Raw genomic sequence first — 15,090 nt, 5'->3', positions numbered from 1 at the left:
ATTACATATTTCCTAAAACACTGATTAGAACACCGTAACAATTAGCTGTCTGCTGCTGTCTAATGCTATCACACAAATGCCTTCTCAGGAACAGGGCTTCTGGTTCCCCCTCTTAAGGGTTCATCTTACAGAAAAAGAGATGCCAAGTGCATTATTTCTTGACAATTCTTCCTATACAAGCCAGGGTCTTTGCCTAAGTTGCCCCATTGGAAACAACTCAGCAAAGCACTCAACAAAAGTGGACACCTTGCCCTTACTCCTGGACATACCTAAGGCAGAATAGGACAAGTAGCCTAGATACAACTTAACCAGCCTTTTATTTTGCTTGAGTATCTGTATCTACTTTTTCATTTCTTAAAAAAAAAAAAACAAAACCAAAAACAAACAAACAAAAAACCCCCACCCTGATTAAAACTGGCAACTAAATGAAAACTTAATTTTAGGCAGCACAAATTAGGACCTACATCTGTCTCTCCCTCAGCCTTTCCAAACTTTGTCAAGATGATCTCTCTACAGAACACTGAAAAGCTGGAACCTACTTTTTTCATTCAAGTCTCCAGGCAAAACAGTCACTTTACCCAACATAATCAGAGCAATTATCAGCATAACAGACTTCATTCTCAGTTAACTGAGAATGTTTGTCATGAATCTGTGTTTGTCAAATTCACTCTACTTCACCATGTCACATTATGTTTATTATTCCCTCCATGCTCTGGCCTTGAACTGTTGGCCTCTTCAAAATTGCACTTTATTGTCCAATTTGCCTTTTTTTCTTACCTTCTTCCCAGATGACTGGGATTTCAAAAAGCCAAATTGCTCCAGAAATTATAAACATTATCAAGACCACAACATAAAGTGCAGATGGAAACAGGGAAAAGCAAGTTAAGTTACATAACAGAGGTGTTATTATATTAGATACAGTAATAAAATGTTCGCTAAGATTAACCACTTTAGACACTTTTAGGCACTTAACTCCATTAATCAAAACAAAATTTAATCTTCTGTGTCACATAAGTCTTCTTCCCTCTTCCACCTTCAAGCAAATTACTTGCATTACTTATATTTTAAAAGGTAATACAAAAATGTCATTATTTCTTTAAAGATGCTCCTGAATAAGAAACCTTAAATTGCATTCACTTTGCCCAACTGAAACAGAAAAAACAAACACTCAAAAACCCAGCCTCCCCTCTTGTGCTAGATTGCAAGGTAATGTCAGTATTCTGTTTGCCATCTGTTACAGGCAGGGCAGTTATCTTCTGTTAATTATGCAGTTTTCTTTATCTCTTCCACAACCAATTCTCCCTCTGGGGACACATCTGCTGTTAATGGGCCATTGAGTGTCACTCCATGACTGATAAAAACTATTTGATCCCATTTCGAGATCCTCTGCCCAGAGAGAACCAAGCATTCCTAACTGGATATAATCTGAGATTTTGGGACACCAGGACAGCCTTTTCTACTGGATTCCCAGAGGGGTAGCTGCCTTTTACACTGGATTCCCAGAGGAAGACCAGGCCCATCTACACCAGCACTGGATCTTCAGAGGAAGACTACACTCTTCAAATAGATCACTGCTTCAACAGAACACATCAGTCCCTCCAGGAGGACCACCATTTCAATTGGACTGTACCAACACCCTGACCAACAGGGTGTCAGGTTGTATTCTGACTCTGTCCATGTTGTTTCATATTACTGCATTGTTTATTTCCTTCCCAAACTCCTGCTACCATATCTCGTGCCTGAGAGCCCCCCTTAATTTCAAAATTATAACAATTTGGAGGGAGGGGGTTTACATTTTCAATTTCAGGGGAGGCCCCTGCCTTCCTTAGCAGACACCTGTCTTTTTCAAACCAAGACACATCTCCAAACTAAACTAAGACTAGTATAAAAGACTGTGCAGAACAGTGGATATGGAAATGGATATGGAAAATAGAAACAAACATGATGGATAAAGCACTAATAATCTCCTTGATACTGCTGAAGTGAGACAATTTCTTTACTGTGCAAACAAACCCCAGCAACAATGAAAAACTTAGCAGTCAGCAGTAACTTCCAGTAGCAGGACAATAGCATATACTGAAAATGAAGAGCGGGTGTCAGGATGGAAGTTCTACATGAAAAAATAGTTTAATGTATGTTGACAAATGAGGTGTAAAGTCTAGAAAGAACACTTTCCAGGATATGCACTTAAGAAATCTCTTTCCTCTAGCCCTTGATAGCTCCATCTCTACAGCAGCAGATGTCAAATCTGATTTGGTATGGAATTTAGATACACCCTGAAAGAATTTTTCTGTTGTTTTTAAATGAATACTCTCTCTGGGTACTCCCTCCATGTTCAAATCTATGCTTGAATGCAGTATTTATTTGTGAACTCCTTGAAAGAAAAGCAACATAGGTTAAAGAAGGTACAAAGCAGGTAACAGGTTAAAACAAATATAATTTTTTTTCCCAACTCCCCCAAATAAATATCTATGCAATGAAACTGGGGAACACTTTGGAGAAATGACAGGCTTAAAGCAAGTATCCTACCACACAGCTCTTAGTTTAGCTGCCTTAAGTTCAGCTTCACCTATCCTTTAGAACATTAGAACAAAGTGCCCCTGAGAGGATCATACAATGAGAAACTAGGCACTAGGAACACAAATCCTAAAATGGAAAGCTAAACAAGTCACCTTGTGAAAGAGCTGATAGAAAATTTATATTCCTGTCCAGGACAATAACTGATCTAAGAACAGCTAATTTAACATCACTGATTTCCAGTGCATTCATTAGACGATGTTAACCTTAGCGATCTTCTCTTGCAAGGCAAGTAAGACACAGTAACAATTTAAGCAAATTAAAGTTCAATACACTAAAAAATAGAGATTACTCTCTGCAGAGTCTTTGAAACTTAGATCTGAGATGACAATTGACTGTCTCCTTTGATGCTTGGTTGTTGGGTTTTTAAAAACAAGCTGAAGGAAGAAAAGCAAAGGAATATGAAGAACCCATTCAAAATGTGCAGAAGTAACAGACACTTAATGCCAAACTCACAAAATCACAAGTAAGTTTTTATAGGCAAATGCTAAGTAAATAGCTTTTCTAGCTTTATTTCTTCCAGAAATTTTTACTATTTAACTTAATTACAATGCATAAGGTGGCATGATCTTACTCATCACTGCCAGCAAAGAACAGAGGGCACAAAGAGTATCAAATTGTTATGTTATTTCAAATGTTATTTCCTATCCTCAGCTATTATAGAGTATGAACTGAATTTAATTTTCCTGGTATGGTCTAACACATTGTGTTTCCTGTACTGCAGACTAATTATTTGCTGCTACTACTGTAAGCAAAGCGACGTTATCAAAATTAAACTGATTACCTACCAACTTTCATGACCGTATGAACTACATTTCAAGTCTTTATTAGAAAGGTGCAAGTCACACATCTTAAGAGCACAAAGAACCTTTCACAGTCAGGAGGTATCAGTGATTACTCAAGGGTCTACTACTTTCTTATGTAATCTGAGAAACCTTCAACACACAGATGGATCCCGCAGCAACACAGTATCTTTACCAGAAGCTCCTTAACTACCAGCAAGAAAGTATTACATTGAATTTAATAAACAAGCAAACAAAAACAAACCTTAAAAACCCCAAACAAACAAACAAAAAGCCAACCAACCAAAGAAAACAGTTGAAGCAGCCAAAGGACACCATCTGGACAGGTCTGATGTATATACTGCCAGTACCACAACACTTCACTTTGTCTTGAGGAACATGAAAAGTTTCCATTAGCTAAAATCTTGAAACTCTCAGAATAAAGAAATTTAACTTAAAATATGTGGTACAGGTATGTGACATCCAGTTGGGTTAGACAAAAAACAGGGATAAACTCAGCAGGAGTTCCAAAACCAAACTTAAGATCACACGCAGATCAAGAGCCAGATGACAAATTTTTAATTTTTTCTTTTAGTTGGGAAGGTTTCCAGGGAAAAACAAACAAACAAAAAACAACTCGGGTTTGGATACATGATCTCTCTGAATTCTTCCAAAAAGTGAAAAGATGCTTTTAACTCTGATTTGGATACCTTATCATGCTTTAGTATGTTTAATTCTGTAAGAGATTGTTTCTGATAAAATAACAATTTGTTAATTAAGGAGAAAAATACTACAAAGAGCTTGCTTTATCTACTACCTGTTTACAGTACATGCTACCAACAGTCTTCTTTACCATTCAGGTACTTTTGTTGATCTGAGAATTCCTATGCAGTATGTATGTACTGAAATATATAGTTTTACATACATGCTCTCTCTTGCTGTATACACGCATTTTTATTTATGTCATCTATTAAACTCCTACTAAAAGGATGCCAGTGCATGCAATTCTGTATTCAAGTAATTCTGCAAATATCCTTGGTCAATTTCTATTTTAACTCCCACTTAGATTTCATGAAAGCGAGAACCTAAAGTCGCAGCTTTAAGCAAATCCTCTTTACTTTCTATGGAAGGTATGCATTTAGATAGTAAATTGAAGCCTGTTGATCAAGTCTTTACTCTTTACTTAATTATGTGGTCCACAGATTACAATCCACAAAACAAATTAAACCCACTGAAATTCCTATCTTCTTTTAACATCAACTTTCAAGTGTATAAAGACTTGTAGAAGTCTTTGGTGTAAGCAGCTGCTTTCTGCTTCCTGCAAAAATGGTCAGCTACCTTCCACTCAAGCAACACTGAGCGCATGCCTTTTTACCTAGGAAAGAAAGGTATGCTCAAGTCCTCTATGCCTTGTTCTGCAGAAAGAAGAGCACAGAGACAGGAAATGCAAGAGCAAAGAGATACACAATCAGATTGTTATTCAAATAGTGCCAACATTTCACTGCTGCAGTCCTTGTTCTACCTGGCACTTGTCTTGCAGTTCAGGTACAACTGTCCTTCCTTGCTGATTAAGCTTTCTTATTGCTATGTAACTCAAATGTACGTATTCACATTAGATTTTCGATGATGAATTGTACTGAATGCTGTCAAGAACACTATACAAAGATGCTCTGCTTGAGTAAGCTTCTCAGCATACTGCTTAGTAAGTCTTTGTGTCTACACTCACTTGCTATCCAGATGAATAATATCTGATATTTTACCTTGAGCTACATAAAAACATTATAGAATAGTTATTTCTAGTAAATAAGAAACTGGAAAGTAGACTCCACTGTGATTACTGGGCAGGAACTTGAACACCAAGCAACAAGACTAGTTAACAATGTTTACAATAATTCCATCATGTTCAGTTCTAGTACTAATTTAGAGCTTCAGAGGCTGAAATAGGCAAGAAAAGTCCAAATCATGTGGCCATGCACTTTTCCACTTGCAGCAAAACAGAACTTCAGGACCAACATCTGCAACCAGGGAAAGTTTTCTAGTGATCTATCAGACAGATGAATAGATACAATGCTGGAAAGGTATGAAGCAGTGTGACAAACTGTTCATTCTTCTTTAGAAAAAAACAAACCCTAACACAGTGAATAAAGGCAAGCTACAATCCCTTACCACAGTCTATTAAGTCAAAGGTTTATGATCAGCCCCTTCTCTAGCTTTCCTACTGCTGAGAATACTACAAACTTTCAACAACTTTTTTAAGTTGTGGTGTTTCCATAAAACACCATGTGCTGCTGTATTTTTGTAAAACCAGCCATGACCAATTGCTTAAGTTTCTGAAGTAATGATGGTGGCTCTGCTACATCAGGCTGTATTTATAATCACTCCAGAATGAGAGGAATGGAAGTTGACACCATACACCAAAGGCAAGTGAACTGCCTTGCTGCGCTACTGAAGTATCAAATTCACAAACTGACACAAATTTTCAGAGTTCTACTACTTAACATTAATTCTGCTGCTTAGATGAACACTGTACTCATCTTCATCTCTTTTGCTTCCTACTAATCCTTCAATTTGATCTTCTTTGCAATTTACTCCCAGTAGCAGTTCTCAATTACTTTCTTCACTTACTTCATTTCCATCCCTAGCATTCTGGGATCACTATAAGCTTAGTAAACATATTCTGCTGCCAATTTCTATCTCCATTCTCTAAAATTCACACATCCAGATTTGAAGAATAATTACAACAACACATTCCAAGTTACAGTAAGTATCTGTCTACAGCTGCAGCTTGCTAAGGTACTCACCTCAGAGCGAAAATCATCTAGAGTACTGGTAACCTACATATTAAAGTAAAAAACTCAGCTATAACCCAAGGATAAGTAATATAAAAATATTCTGCATTATTTTAATAATGGAACTAGGTTAGACAAAAGAGAGTTCCATCATTTAAAATGCCAAGTTTTCTTGCTTCACTTACACAAACAGCTTTCTGATAATGAACATGAAAATAAACTTTCCAAGGCCTGCTTGTGAATTAGACTATGGGCTTATCAAGCAACATAAGCCTAAGAAAAACAGTTGATTTAAAAATTTTTCTAAGTTTTAAGATGTGCTCAGAAGGACATTTAAGATGAAGAATAAAGTCTCACTTTCCAGTCAAATATGAAGTTTTGAGTACTGTGCATTCTCCTGATACATGTTTTTCATTTAATTCATGGGAACTTTATGACATTTAATTGCTTTAGTCTTATGAACTGCTACAGCTTTTAAATAACTTTGATATACAGATAGTTATGGGCAATCACAGTTCAATACAAAATAGTTTCTCCATAGATCTTTAGCAAGGTGGCTTCTTTCAAGTAGTAAGCAAATTCACATAATAACTTGTCCCAGGTAGGTTCATGCTCTTTGGAAGGTTTTGTTTTCCCTTTTTTTTGAAGTAACAAGCAATATTTTACCCCAGAAAAGACTTCAAACTTGATTCTTAACTGTGACAGTATCAACTTTATAGGAAGCAGAAATCTTCAAAAATTACTATGTGTTAGAGCTTACAAATTATTCACAAAATTGAAAATCTACTGTCTTTCTAGGAAAACTTCTGCATATAATAGGAAGCTTGACATAAAAATACACAAGAATTATAAAAGTCTCTTTAGTTTCACTGTTCATAAATTTCCTTGTGATCTGTACCCAGGGCCACCTAAACAATTCTCTCTTCCCTGTCTTCCCAGTCCATCATACACTGTAGAAGTTTGATGGCCAGCACACGCTGGCTGATTAGCTGGCACTTATATGTTCTTCTTGCATTTCTTCTCTTGAGGCAATAATTCCGATCTCTCTCTACCCAGCTGGAAGTTTCATAGTCTGCAGAATGTAGTTTTCTTTATGGCCCTCTGACTGACAGAATTAGCTAACCAGTTGAACAGGCTGTAATCTGACAGGAAGAGGGGCAGAAAAACAGCACAGTCACAAACTACCTCTTAGTCTAATGCTCACCTTTTATTGGTAAGTTGATTTTTAAACCTCTAGGTTTATCATATTTCCAGTTTTAGAAATCTAAACTTTGTAGTGCAGGAGAGTCTTTTTGAACTTGGAACTGTTCTAGTAAATGAACTTAATTCCATCCCCTACAACTGGCTGTCACCCTGCATGGACACAAAGACATTCTAATCAGGCTCTTCCAAACATTTGAACCAAGACTGTAATTTCACATTAGAGTACTGATTTTGGGTTTCTTTTTAGTTAAGAGCACAGCTGGACAACAGTCCTTTCACTTCCAAAAACAAAGTTAACACTTTCAGCTACACAAGTCTGACAGCTCTCAAGAATGACCAAAAAAAAAAACCAACCAACTAAAATAAATAGAAATGCATATGTATAAGTATAAATATTATATCTTTTATAAAATATAAATACAAAAAACTAACTAAAAAAAAAAACGATTAGGGTTTTATACAACATATATTATGCATGTGTGCCTTGCACATTCATAGAGGACAGCTTTAACACTTTAATTCAATGTGTTTGAATTTGTTTGAATTTGTTTTTTCAAGCACTTTTTTTCCCCTCAAAAGAGATACTATGCTGCTGGATGCCAACATGGCTTTAATACCACTTCAGCGTTATTATGTAAGACATGTACATGATCACTCCCATTCTTAGCTGAAATAATGTGAACGTAACAAGCAGATTAAGCACCTGTAAGAAAGCAAAACCAGTCTTCCTATGATCTGCCTGCAAACCACATTTCAGCATTCAGTTCAGATATAACTTAATTTTAGTACACAAAATATTAAAAAATATATAGCCAAGAATAACTGAAATAAACAAGTGCTTACCTTGACTCTCCACTACTGTTTCCTACACTTTCTTCATCACTATGCCCATTCATTGTAAAAATTAAAAAGTTTAAAAAAATAAATAGAAGTCCACGCAAGGTACAAGGGAGATATCAGGAATCCACTTCTTGCTACTCTGTATGTTTTCCAAACACTGTATGTGTTTGCTTTAGTGCTCTCGGCGGGTATTCAAGATTTTTCCCAATACCTAAAATAGGTAAGGAACACATTAACATAATTTTAATGTATGTTTGCAGTTGAAGACATACTAAAAATAAACTTTTTTTTTCCACTAAGAGTGAAAGGGGGTATGTTTGATATCATGTTTGTAACTCAAAATTTTCTTTTTTTTTGTGTGTGTGTTACCTGTTCATGGCTGATCATTTTATTACCATTTCCTTTTCTGAGAAAAAAATATTTCCTGCTGTCTGTGAAAACAACAAAAAATAATGTCCAGAGAACAACAGGTCTTCATATAAATAATTTTTTTAAAACTGGAAGATCTATATAAAATGCACAAAAAAAAGGGGAAAACTATCTTGCTTTTTGTTTGACTGCAACAGGGTTCCAACATACACTTCTTTTTGCCATACTTCTTTATGCAACTTTTCATGGATGGTGCTCTAAAGATGGCAACTTCTGCTGAACTACTAACTCCAGAATAGGAAAAATTACAGCAATTACATTTTCATTAGTACTGCAGGGTGAGAACAGTTTCCTTTCTGCACAAGAAGTTGTGTCCTAACTTTGAGCATAGTATTGAATTCAGGACAAAAGAGATCTAAATAGTAAAGAAAAAATGCCTACTTGAAGATTAATGTTCTGCCAAGATCTTCTCAGTAAAATGTATTTCATACCCAAAATATAGTGCAAGCATTTCCAAGAACACACTTAATGCTACCCACTTAAGAGTTGTGGGCAGCAGCAGGAAGACTGTACACGGGCTCCCACTAAATCCAACCAGCACGATCCCAGAGATGGAATGATCATTATTCCACATATATCAGTCCCTAGTCCTGATTACTATGCAGTCAGTATTTGAAGCATCCAGAGAAAGTTTAAGGTCACGGTAAATGGGCTGCAAGTATAAACTCAAGGGATCAGATGAACTCGCGCCCTCAAGGAATTAGTGGTGTGAAGGAGATTAGGGTCTTGCCTGCCCCAGGGTGCTCCCCAAAAGCAAGCCACGGCCCAACCCGAGCCAATCGAGGCACTGGTGAAGAAACTCTCGCTCTGGGGAGGGCACTGCCCTGCGCTCCCACCGCCGGGCTACTCCGGACCGCGAACAATGGCAATGAGGAACGAGAGAGCGATCAGGAGGAGCCCCGCCGCCACAGCGGGGCCGCGAAGCGCGACTGGGGAGCCCGCGGGGAAGTACTGAAGCGCCGGGCGATCCTGCGACGGCACGAACCGCCGCGCCTAGGGTACCCAGGAAACACCGCGGGCGACAGCAAAACTTTCTCCCCGCTGCCCGCTCTCTGCTCCGGGCCGATCCGGTCCCGACTCTCATCCTCTACCGCCCGCGCCGCTCTCTCGCTGCCCGCCCACAGGGAGCTCGTGCAGCGCCACCCGCTTGCACCGCAAACCGCGCGGCCTCCACGGGCGCCGCTCTCTGGCAGCGCTTCCAAGGCCACCACCGCCGCCCTCCACGATCGCTTCCCCCGGCGCCCCCCACGGCCCGGAGCGGAGCCGCTGTCGGGCCCCCAGACGGCTCCGCACTGGCTCCCCCCGCAGGAGCGCGCGGGCAGCAGCTCGACCGCACTGCTCATCTCAGTCCCGCAGGATACCTCCCTCTCGGCGGAGAACAGGCAGAGGGTCCGACAAGCCAGCCCAGCGCACGGCATCGACCGCCCTCGGGACCGGCAGCGGGGCTGCATTTCCTCCGCACCGCCCGCCCCCCTCTGGCTTTCATCTCCGGCAGCTACACAGCTCCCGGCCGGCGAAGAGAGGCATGGCGGCCTTTGCCTACCTGGCGTGTGTGGGGCCCGGCCGGCCCAACCCTCCCCGGGCCCCCTCAAGGCCTGAGGCCTCGATGCGCCCCGCGAGGCGTACTGCTGCTCGTACCGCAGCCCTGAGACGCGGGCGGCTCCCGCGGCCACGGCCGGGCCCGGGAGGCCGCCGCTGCTCTTGCCGGCTCCGCGCTGCCCGCGCCGCGGGGTCGCTCGCTCTGTCGCTCGAACAATGGGGTCAGGACCACGCTGGGAGGGCCGCAGGGAGAACCGGAGTAGGCTCAGGTCCGCTCTGCCGCCGACTCCTAAGTCCGAGCAACCGCCGCCATCACGCCGCCGCTCCGCTCAGCCTCCCCCTCCCTCGGTCGGAAGGAAACCCCGGGCGTGATGTCAGCCCTGCGCCCTGGGACCGACCGGTAGCGGAAGGAGGAGCCTCGGGCGGAGGCGACGAGCAGCAGCTCCGCCGCCGGCCTCGGACAGCGCGGCGGAAGCCGTGCGGTCGCTCTGGGAGCTGCTGGGGTCGCCGCAGCTCCCGCCCGCCATCTGGACTTACCTCCCTTCTGCCTAGCGCTGGGAAAGCTCCCATCCGGTGTGCGAGCGCAGGGCGCTGCCCGATGGGCGCCATGAGCTGAGTGCCGCGGCCGCAGCCGGGAGGGGGCCGCCTGATACTGCGCTGCGCGGCGCAAGCGTTTTGTTTGCGGTTTTCGGTGTAAAATCACGGCCTGACGAAAAACGCACCGCGTTTCTCACTTCACGCGGTCACAAGCGGTGCTGAAGCGTGCTTAGGGAGGTTTGGACTGTTCCCTGGCAGGGAGCTGGCTTCCTCCTTGATCCAAATATCTACGCCCGCTCCTTGCCAGCCCATCAGCATGGTGTAATGAGATGCGTGGTCGTTATTGGAAAACACCGAACAACCCAACCCCGAAAAAACAACACACATGGTTGCTCTTTCAGGGTGAGCAATGCTGGCTGCCTTGGTGCTCAGTGATGTGTGGGACAGCTGATGTACACACCACCCTGCAGCTGAGTTGGTTAGGTCTCCTGGAGCCTACCAAGGAACCTTGAGTGCACCAAGTATGATGTGATGTTGCATGTCACACTTAACAATAAGGAGCTGCAGAGGCCAGATGAGGCATATACACTCAGTTCTCACAGTTCTCATATACACTCACTTTTCGTGGCGATTACCACGAAATTTCAGTGATGAATGACAGAGAAAAAGATTTCCCTCTGGAGTTAAGAAAGATGCATTTAGGAATTGCTTGGACAAGAAAACAGCTTTAAAGTTTACAACAAAGGGATAATTGTGCTATGTTCCTTACTGAAGCACTGAAGTTTGCCCAAGTCATCTTAATGGAGAATATTTTGTGATATTGCAAAGAGCAATGGGACTCAAGTTTAAATTGAAGAGTGTCAAAATAAAAATAACTTTTAAATTAAAGTAAATTTAAAAAAATACCTAACCCCTTCCCATGGGCAGGTGGCTGTTCAGCCATCCCTAGGGGAGCAGCGCTCTATCATATATCCACCATCTTTCTTTCCCCCTCAGTTTATATACTGAGCATGATGCCATGATGCCATACGGTCTGAAACATCCCTGTGGTCATTTGGGCTAAACTATCCTAGCTTCCAACTCCTTGCACACCTCCAGCCTCCTCATTGGTGGGATGGGATGAGGAGCAGGAAAAGCTCTGACTCTGCATAAGCCCGGATCAGAAGTAATTAAAACATACTTGTTTTATCAACACTGTTTCCAGCATGTGAAAAACACCAATTACTTGGTTTTTAAAATTTTAAAAGTTTAATAATAATAAAAAGGTTATAAAAACAGTAATACAATTAGAGTAATAAAAATTTAGAGTTAGGACAATTACAAGAGAATAAAAAGCAAAGACTTATGGATGTCCAGATGCTCTCGGGCACTTAAGCCACAACAAGCATGCCTTGTGAACAAAGGAAGAACCTTAAAAGCAATAGCCTGTTGCATATTCATATATCTCATACATGAGGCATACATTCCTTGCAAATTAAGAATTTTTCTGGTTTTTGTCAACTTCTTCCCCTTAATCCTGGTGGTTCCATAAAGACAGAGAGAAGTGGAAGAATGTTTGTCTTTTCTGATAAGGAGGGAGTAATTCTTTATGGGCCCCATCACTGCCATCTCTATGCAAAGAATTTCTTGATTATTTAATTATTGCTTGAGCTAGTAAAAAAATCCTACATTGCAGAGTTTCTATTTATGTTATAATTATGTTCTAACTTAAAACTGTATTTAACACACTACTTAAGATAATTAATACAGCATAACTTTCTAACATTACACATATAATATTCATTGTAACATTTGCGTAAAACCAATCATAAAATATGCATTTTTCACACAGCAAAAATCCAAAACATAGCCTCTTTTCAGCTATTATGAAGAAAACTAATTTTTATCCCAGCCAAAATTAGCACACCTTCATGTTTGGTTGTATTTTACTTAATAATCTTGGATTTTTCAGTTTTCTTTACCTAGATTTGTTTAGTAGAATTTATCAGCTCGCAGCCTTGGAAATCCATTTTGAAGGTCTGTTTTCACAATGGTTTAAATAACCGGAGTTAGAACTGCTGTGATACCAACTTCATCTGCTATGAGAGCCAAAAACTAGCTACTTAAGTGTCTAAACCAGGTCACCATGCAGCTGCACATGCTGTGATCCCTGTGTATTGTGATAGTAGCAGCAGTTGTTACTTAGAGTGCTTAAAATTTGCCAAAATAGTGTCTGGAGACACTATTCACACTGTCCTTCCATGTGAGAGAAGGACTTTTCTCTCATGCTAGAACTTCTTCATATTGCATCTTTAACCAATTCCTTCAGATCAGGGGGAAAAAGCTAGTCTGAATTTTTTATCAGTTTAGTCTGTGGGCCACTTTCAGATTACTCTTGTTATAAATCAGTTTAGTTTAGATCTGTGATTTGCTTAGGTCTTCACAAACAGTTGGGCAGAAGTGGTTATTCCAAAACAAGTTTATGCAAGATGCAAAGTCTTGTTAGAGTTAAATGTCAGTTATCTGCCAATACTTAAAGTGCAGGTAACTGCAGTGCACAGAAAGTGGAATTATGGAAGAAAAAAGAAATAGTGATAGTTTAGATACGTTGGTTAAGTATGACCAACCAAGCATAAGGCTTTTTAATTATTTAATTATAAATTTCTTACATTATTTACATGATTCCTAAAAAAAAAGTGTACATTATTTAAATTATTTTCAAGTTAAAAATAACACCTTTGGCTGGTAAAAATGTATGCATAAAATTTCTTAACTATATTAATTTAATTAAATTGAACAACAAACTGGTCACTGGATAAGCATGACTAAGGCTTCACTTAAAACTGCACATTGCAATCAACTACAGTTTTAACAGATTACTGCCTTGTCTGAACAGAGTATGTGTACACAATTGGACCTCTACAGAAATATATTATCTCTGCATTGGCTGAACATCGTGCTGAAAAGCTGAAATGAGTAATAAAACCAGGGGTATTTATATGGTTATAATGAGCCTTTAAAGTTAATTTGCATCAGGACAGCTGAGAAAAGTTCACACTTTTCTTTAAAATACTGTTTTGTTTGGCCTAAGTTACCACAGATTTGCTGGAAGCATTAATTCTCTCCAAAAGCAGCTGCAGGGTGTATATGTTAGGTGTCAAATAAGCATTATGTCTGTTACTGTTTTCTTCTCAATGTTTAGCTAACAAAATTATAAATTGAGTGTAAAGTATACTTTTTTTCTTTTCTTAGATATTAACCTTAGATATTAACAAACAAAATATGTCAGGTTCTACATATTGGTAGGTTTAATATGCTATAACTCTCCTTTAGAGAACTGTTATACCATTTCTAGGGCAGACTGCCTTTTTCAGGGTTTGCAACAATTATATCATCCAAGTCTTTTATATCTGTCACCTTTCTTGATTTCCTTGTTTTCTTGGTGGTGTATCATAAATTTCTAGAAGTCTCATTCATGTCTTCCTGAATTCACGTGGCTGGCCAGCTGGCCTGGTTTGTAGAGTGTTGATCAGGTACACTTGACAGGTAGAATGTCACAGCAAAAGGCACTATATTGGGTAGGTCTGATGGAATATGCATCTTGTTTAATGAGCTCCCACCATAAGGCACTTCTTGTGCTGCAGGCCCTCCTCTGTGACAATACGTTAACCTGTTTTTCATTTGATAAGCATTGTTTTGTAGCCTTATGCACAAAATGCCAATTTTTTGTAGTACGTCACTGTAGCCTTATTTTTTCTAATTTACTGGAAGTTAAGAAGGATAAAATGGCATAAATATATGCTACTATATATAACACTATATTTACACCTGGAAATTTTATTTGCATTCCTATTTCAGTCACAAGCTTCCCCTGCTCATATTCCAATCTGACAGATCTTACACTACAAGTGTTTACAAATGCAGATGTTCGGAGCATCCTCTCTGCTACAGGAATGCCACTCTTAGGCATCAGTTCTAACAAATGAACATATTTTATGCTAGTATATTGGTTACATTTGGCCAAAACCTTGAGAACTATGCCCTGTGTACTGGAGTAATGCAATTCTCTAACTGGACCAACTGGACCAACCTCTGAGTTGTGGCAGTATAATGGGTAGGTCATGCTAGAAGTTATACTAATGAATAATCTTTTGGTACTTCAGTATTTACAGCTATAATAAGTTTATAAAGAGTAACAGTTTTCAGTTTCTGAGTCTCTCTGAGTAGAGCTTTTAGAGTGTGCAGATTTCAGCTCAAAGCTAAGGTTTGTTACTTAATCCTAATGCTGTTAGGAAAATAAGACTAAATAATTTGAAAGAATCATACGTTAACAGTTTATTCCAGTTACTAAATAAAGGATAAGCAGGAGCACTGTCTGAAAGAGGAATCATGCTTCTGTACTTAACCATATAACA

General features: G+C 40.0%; 1 protein-coding gene across 3 annotated transcripts in view; it reads right to left on the bottom strand.

Annotated features, from left to right (window-relative positions):
- The window catches only part of CHD1 (chromodomain helicase DNA binding protein 1), a 54,937-nt gene extending 44,420 nt beyond the window's left edge, over positions 1–10,517 (bottom strand). For 2 of the 3 annotated variants that reach the window (XM_021546224.2, XM_021546226.3), the window contains exons 1-2: positions 10,164–10,517; positions 8,195–8,402 (exon numbers count right to left, since the gene is read on the bottom strand). In XM_021546224.2, coding sequence (XP_021401899.2) covers positions 8,195–8,247 — 53 coding nt within the window. In that variant the 5' untranslated portion in view covers positions 8,248–8,402; positions 10,164–10,517. Of the gene's footprint in view, positions 1–8,194; positions 8,403–9,981; positions 10,002–10,163 lie in introns of those variants that run through there. The other variant, XM_077790208.1, reaches the window with a different exon arrangement.
- Positions 10,518–15,090: the final 4,573 nt, after the last annotated feature.

This window comes from Lonchura striata, chromosome Z, assembly GCF_046129695.1.
Source record: "Lonchura striata isolate bLonStr1 chromosome Z, bLonStr1.mat, whole genome shotgun sequence".
Lineage (NCBI taxonomy): Eukaryota > Metazoa > Chordata > Aves > Passeriformes > Estrildidae > Lonchura > Lonchura striata.
This window is presented reverse-complemented; position numbering and strand designations above follow the sequence as displayed.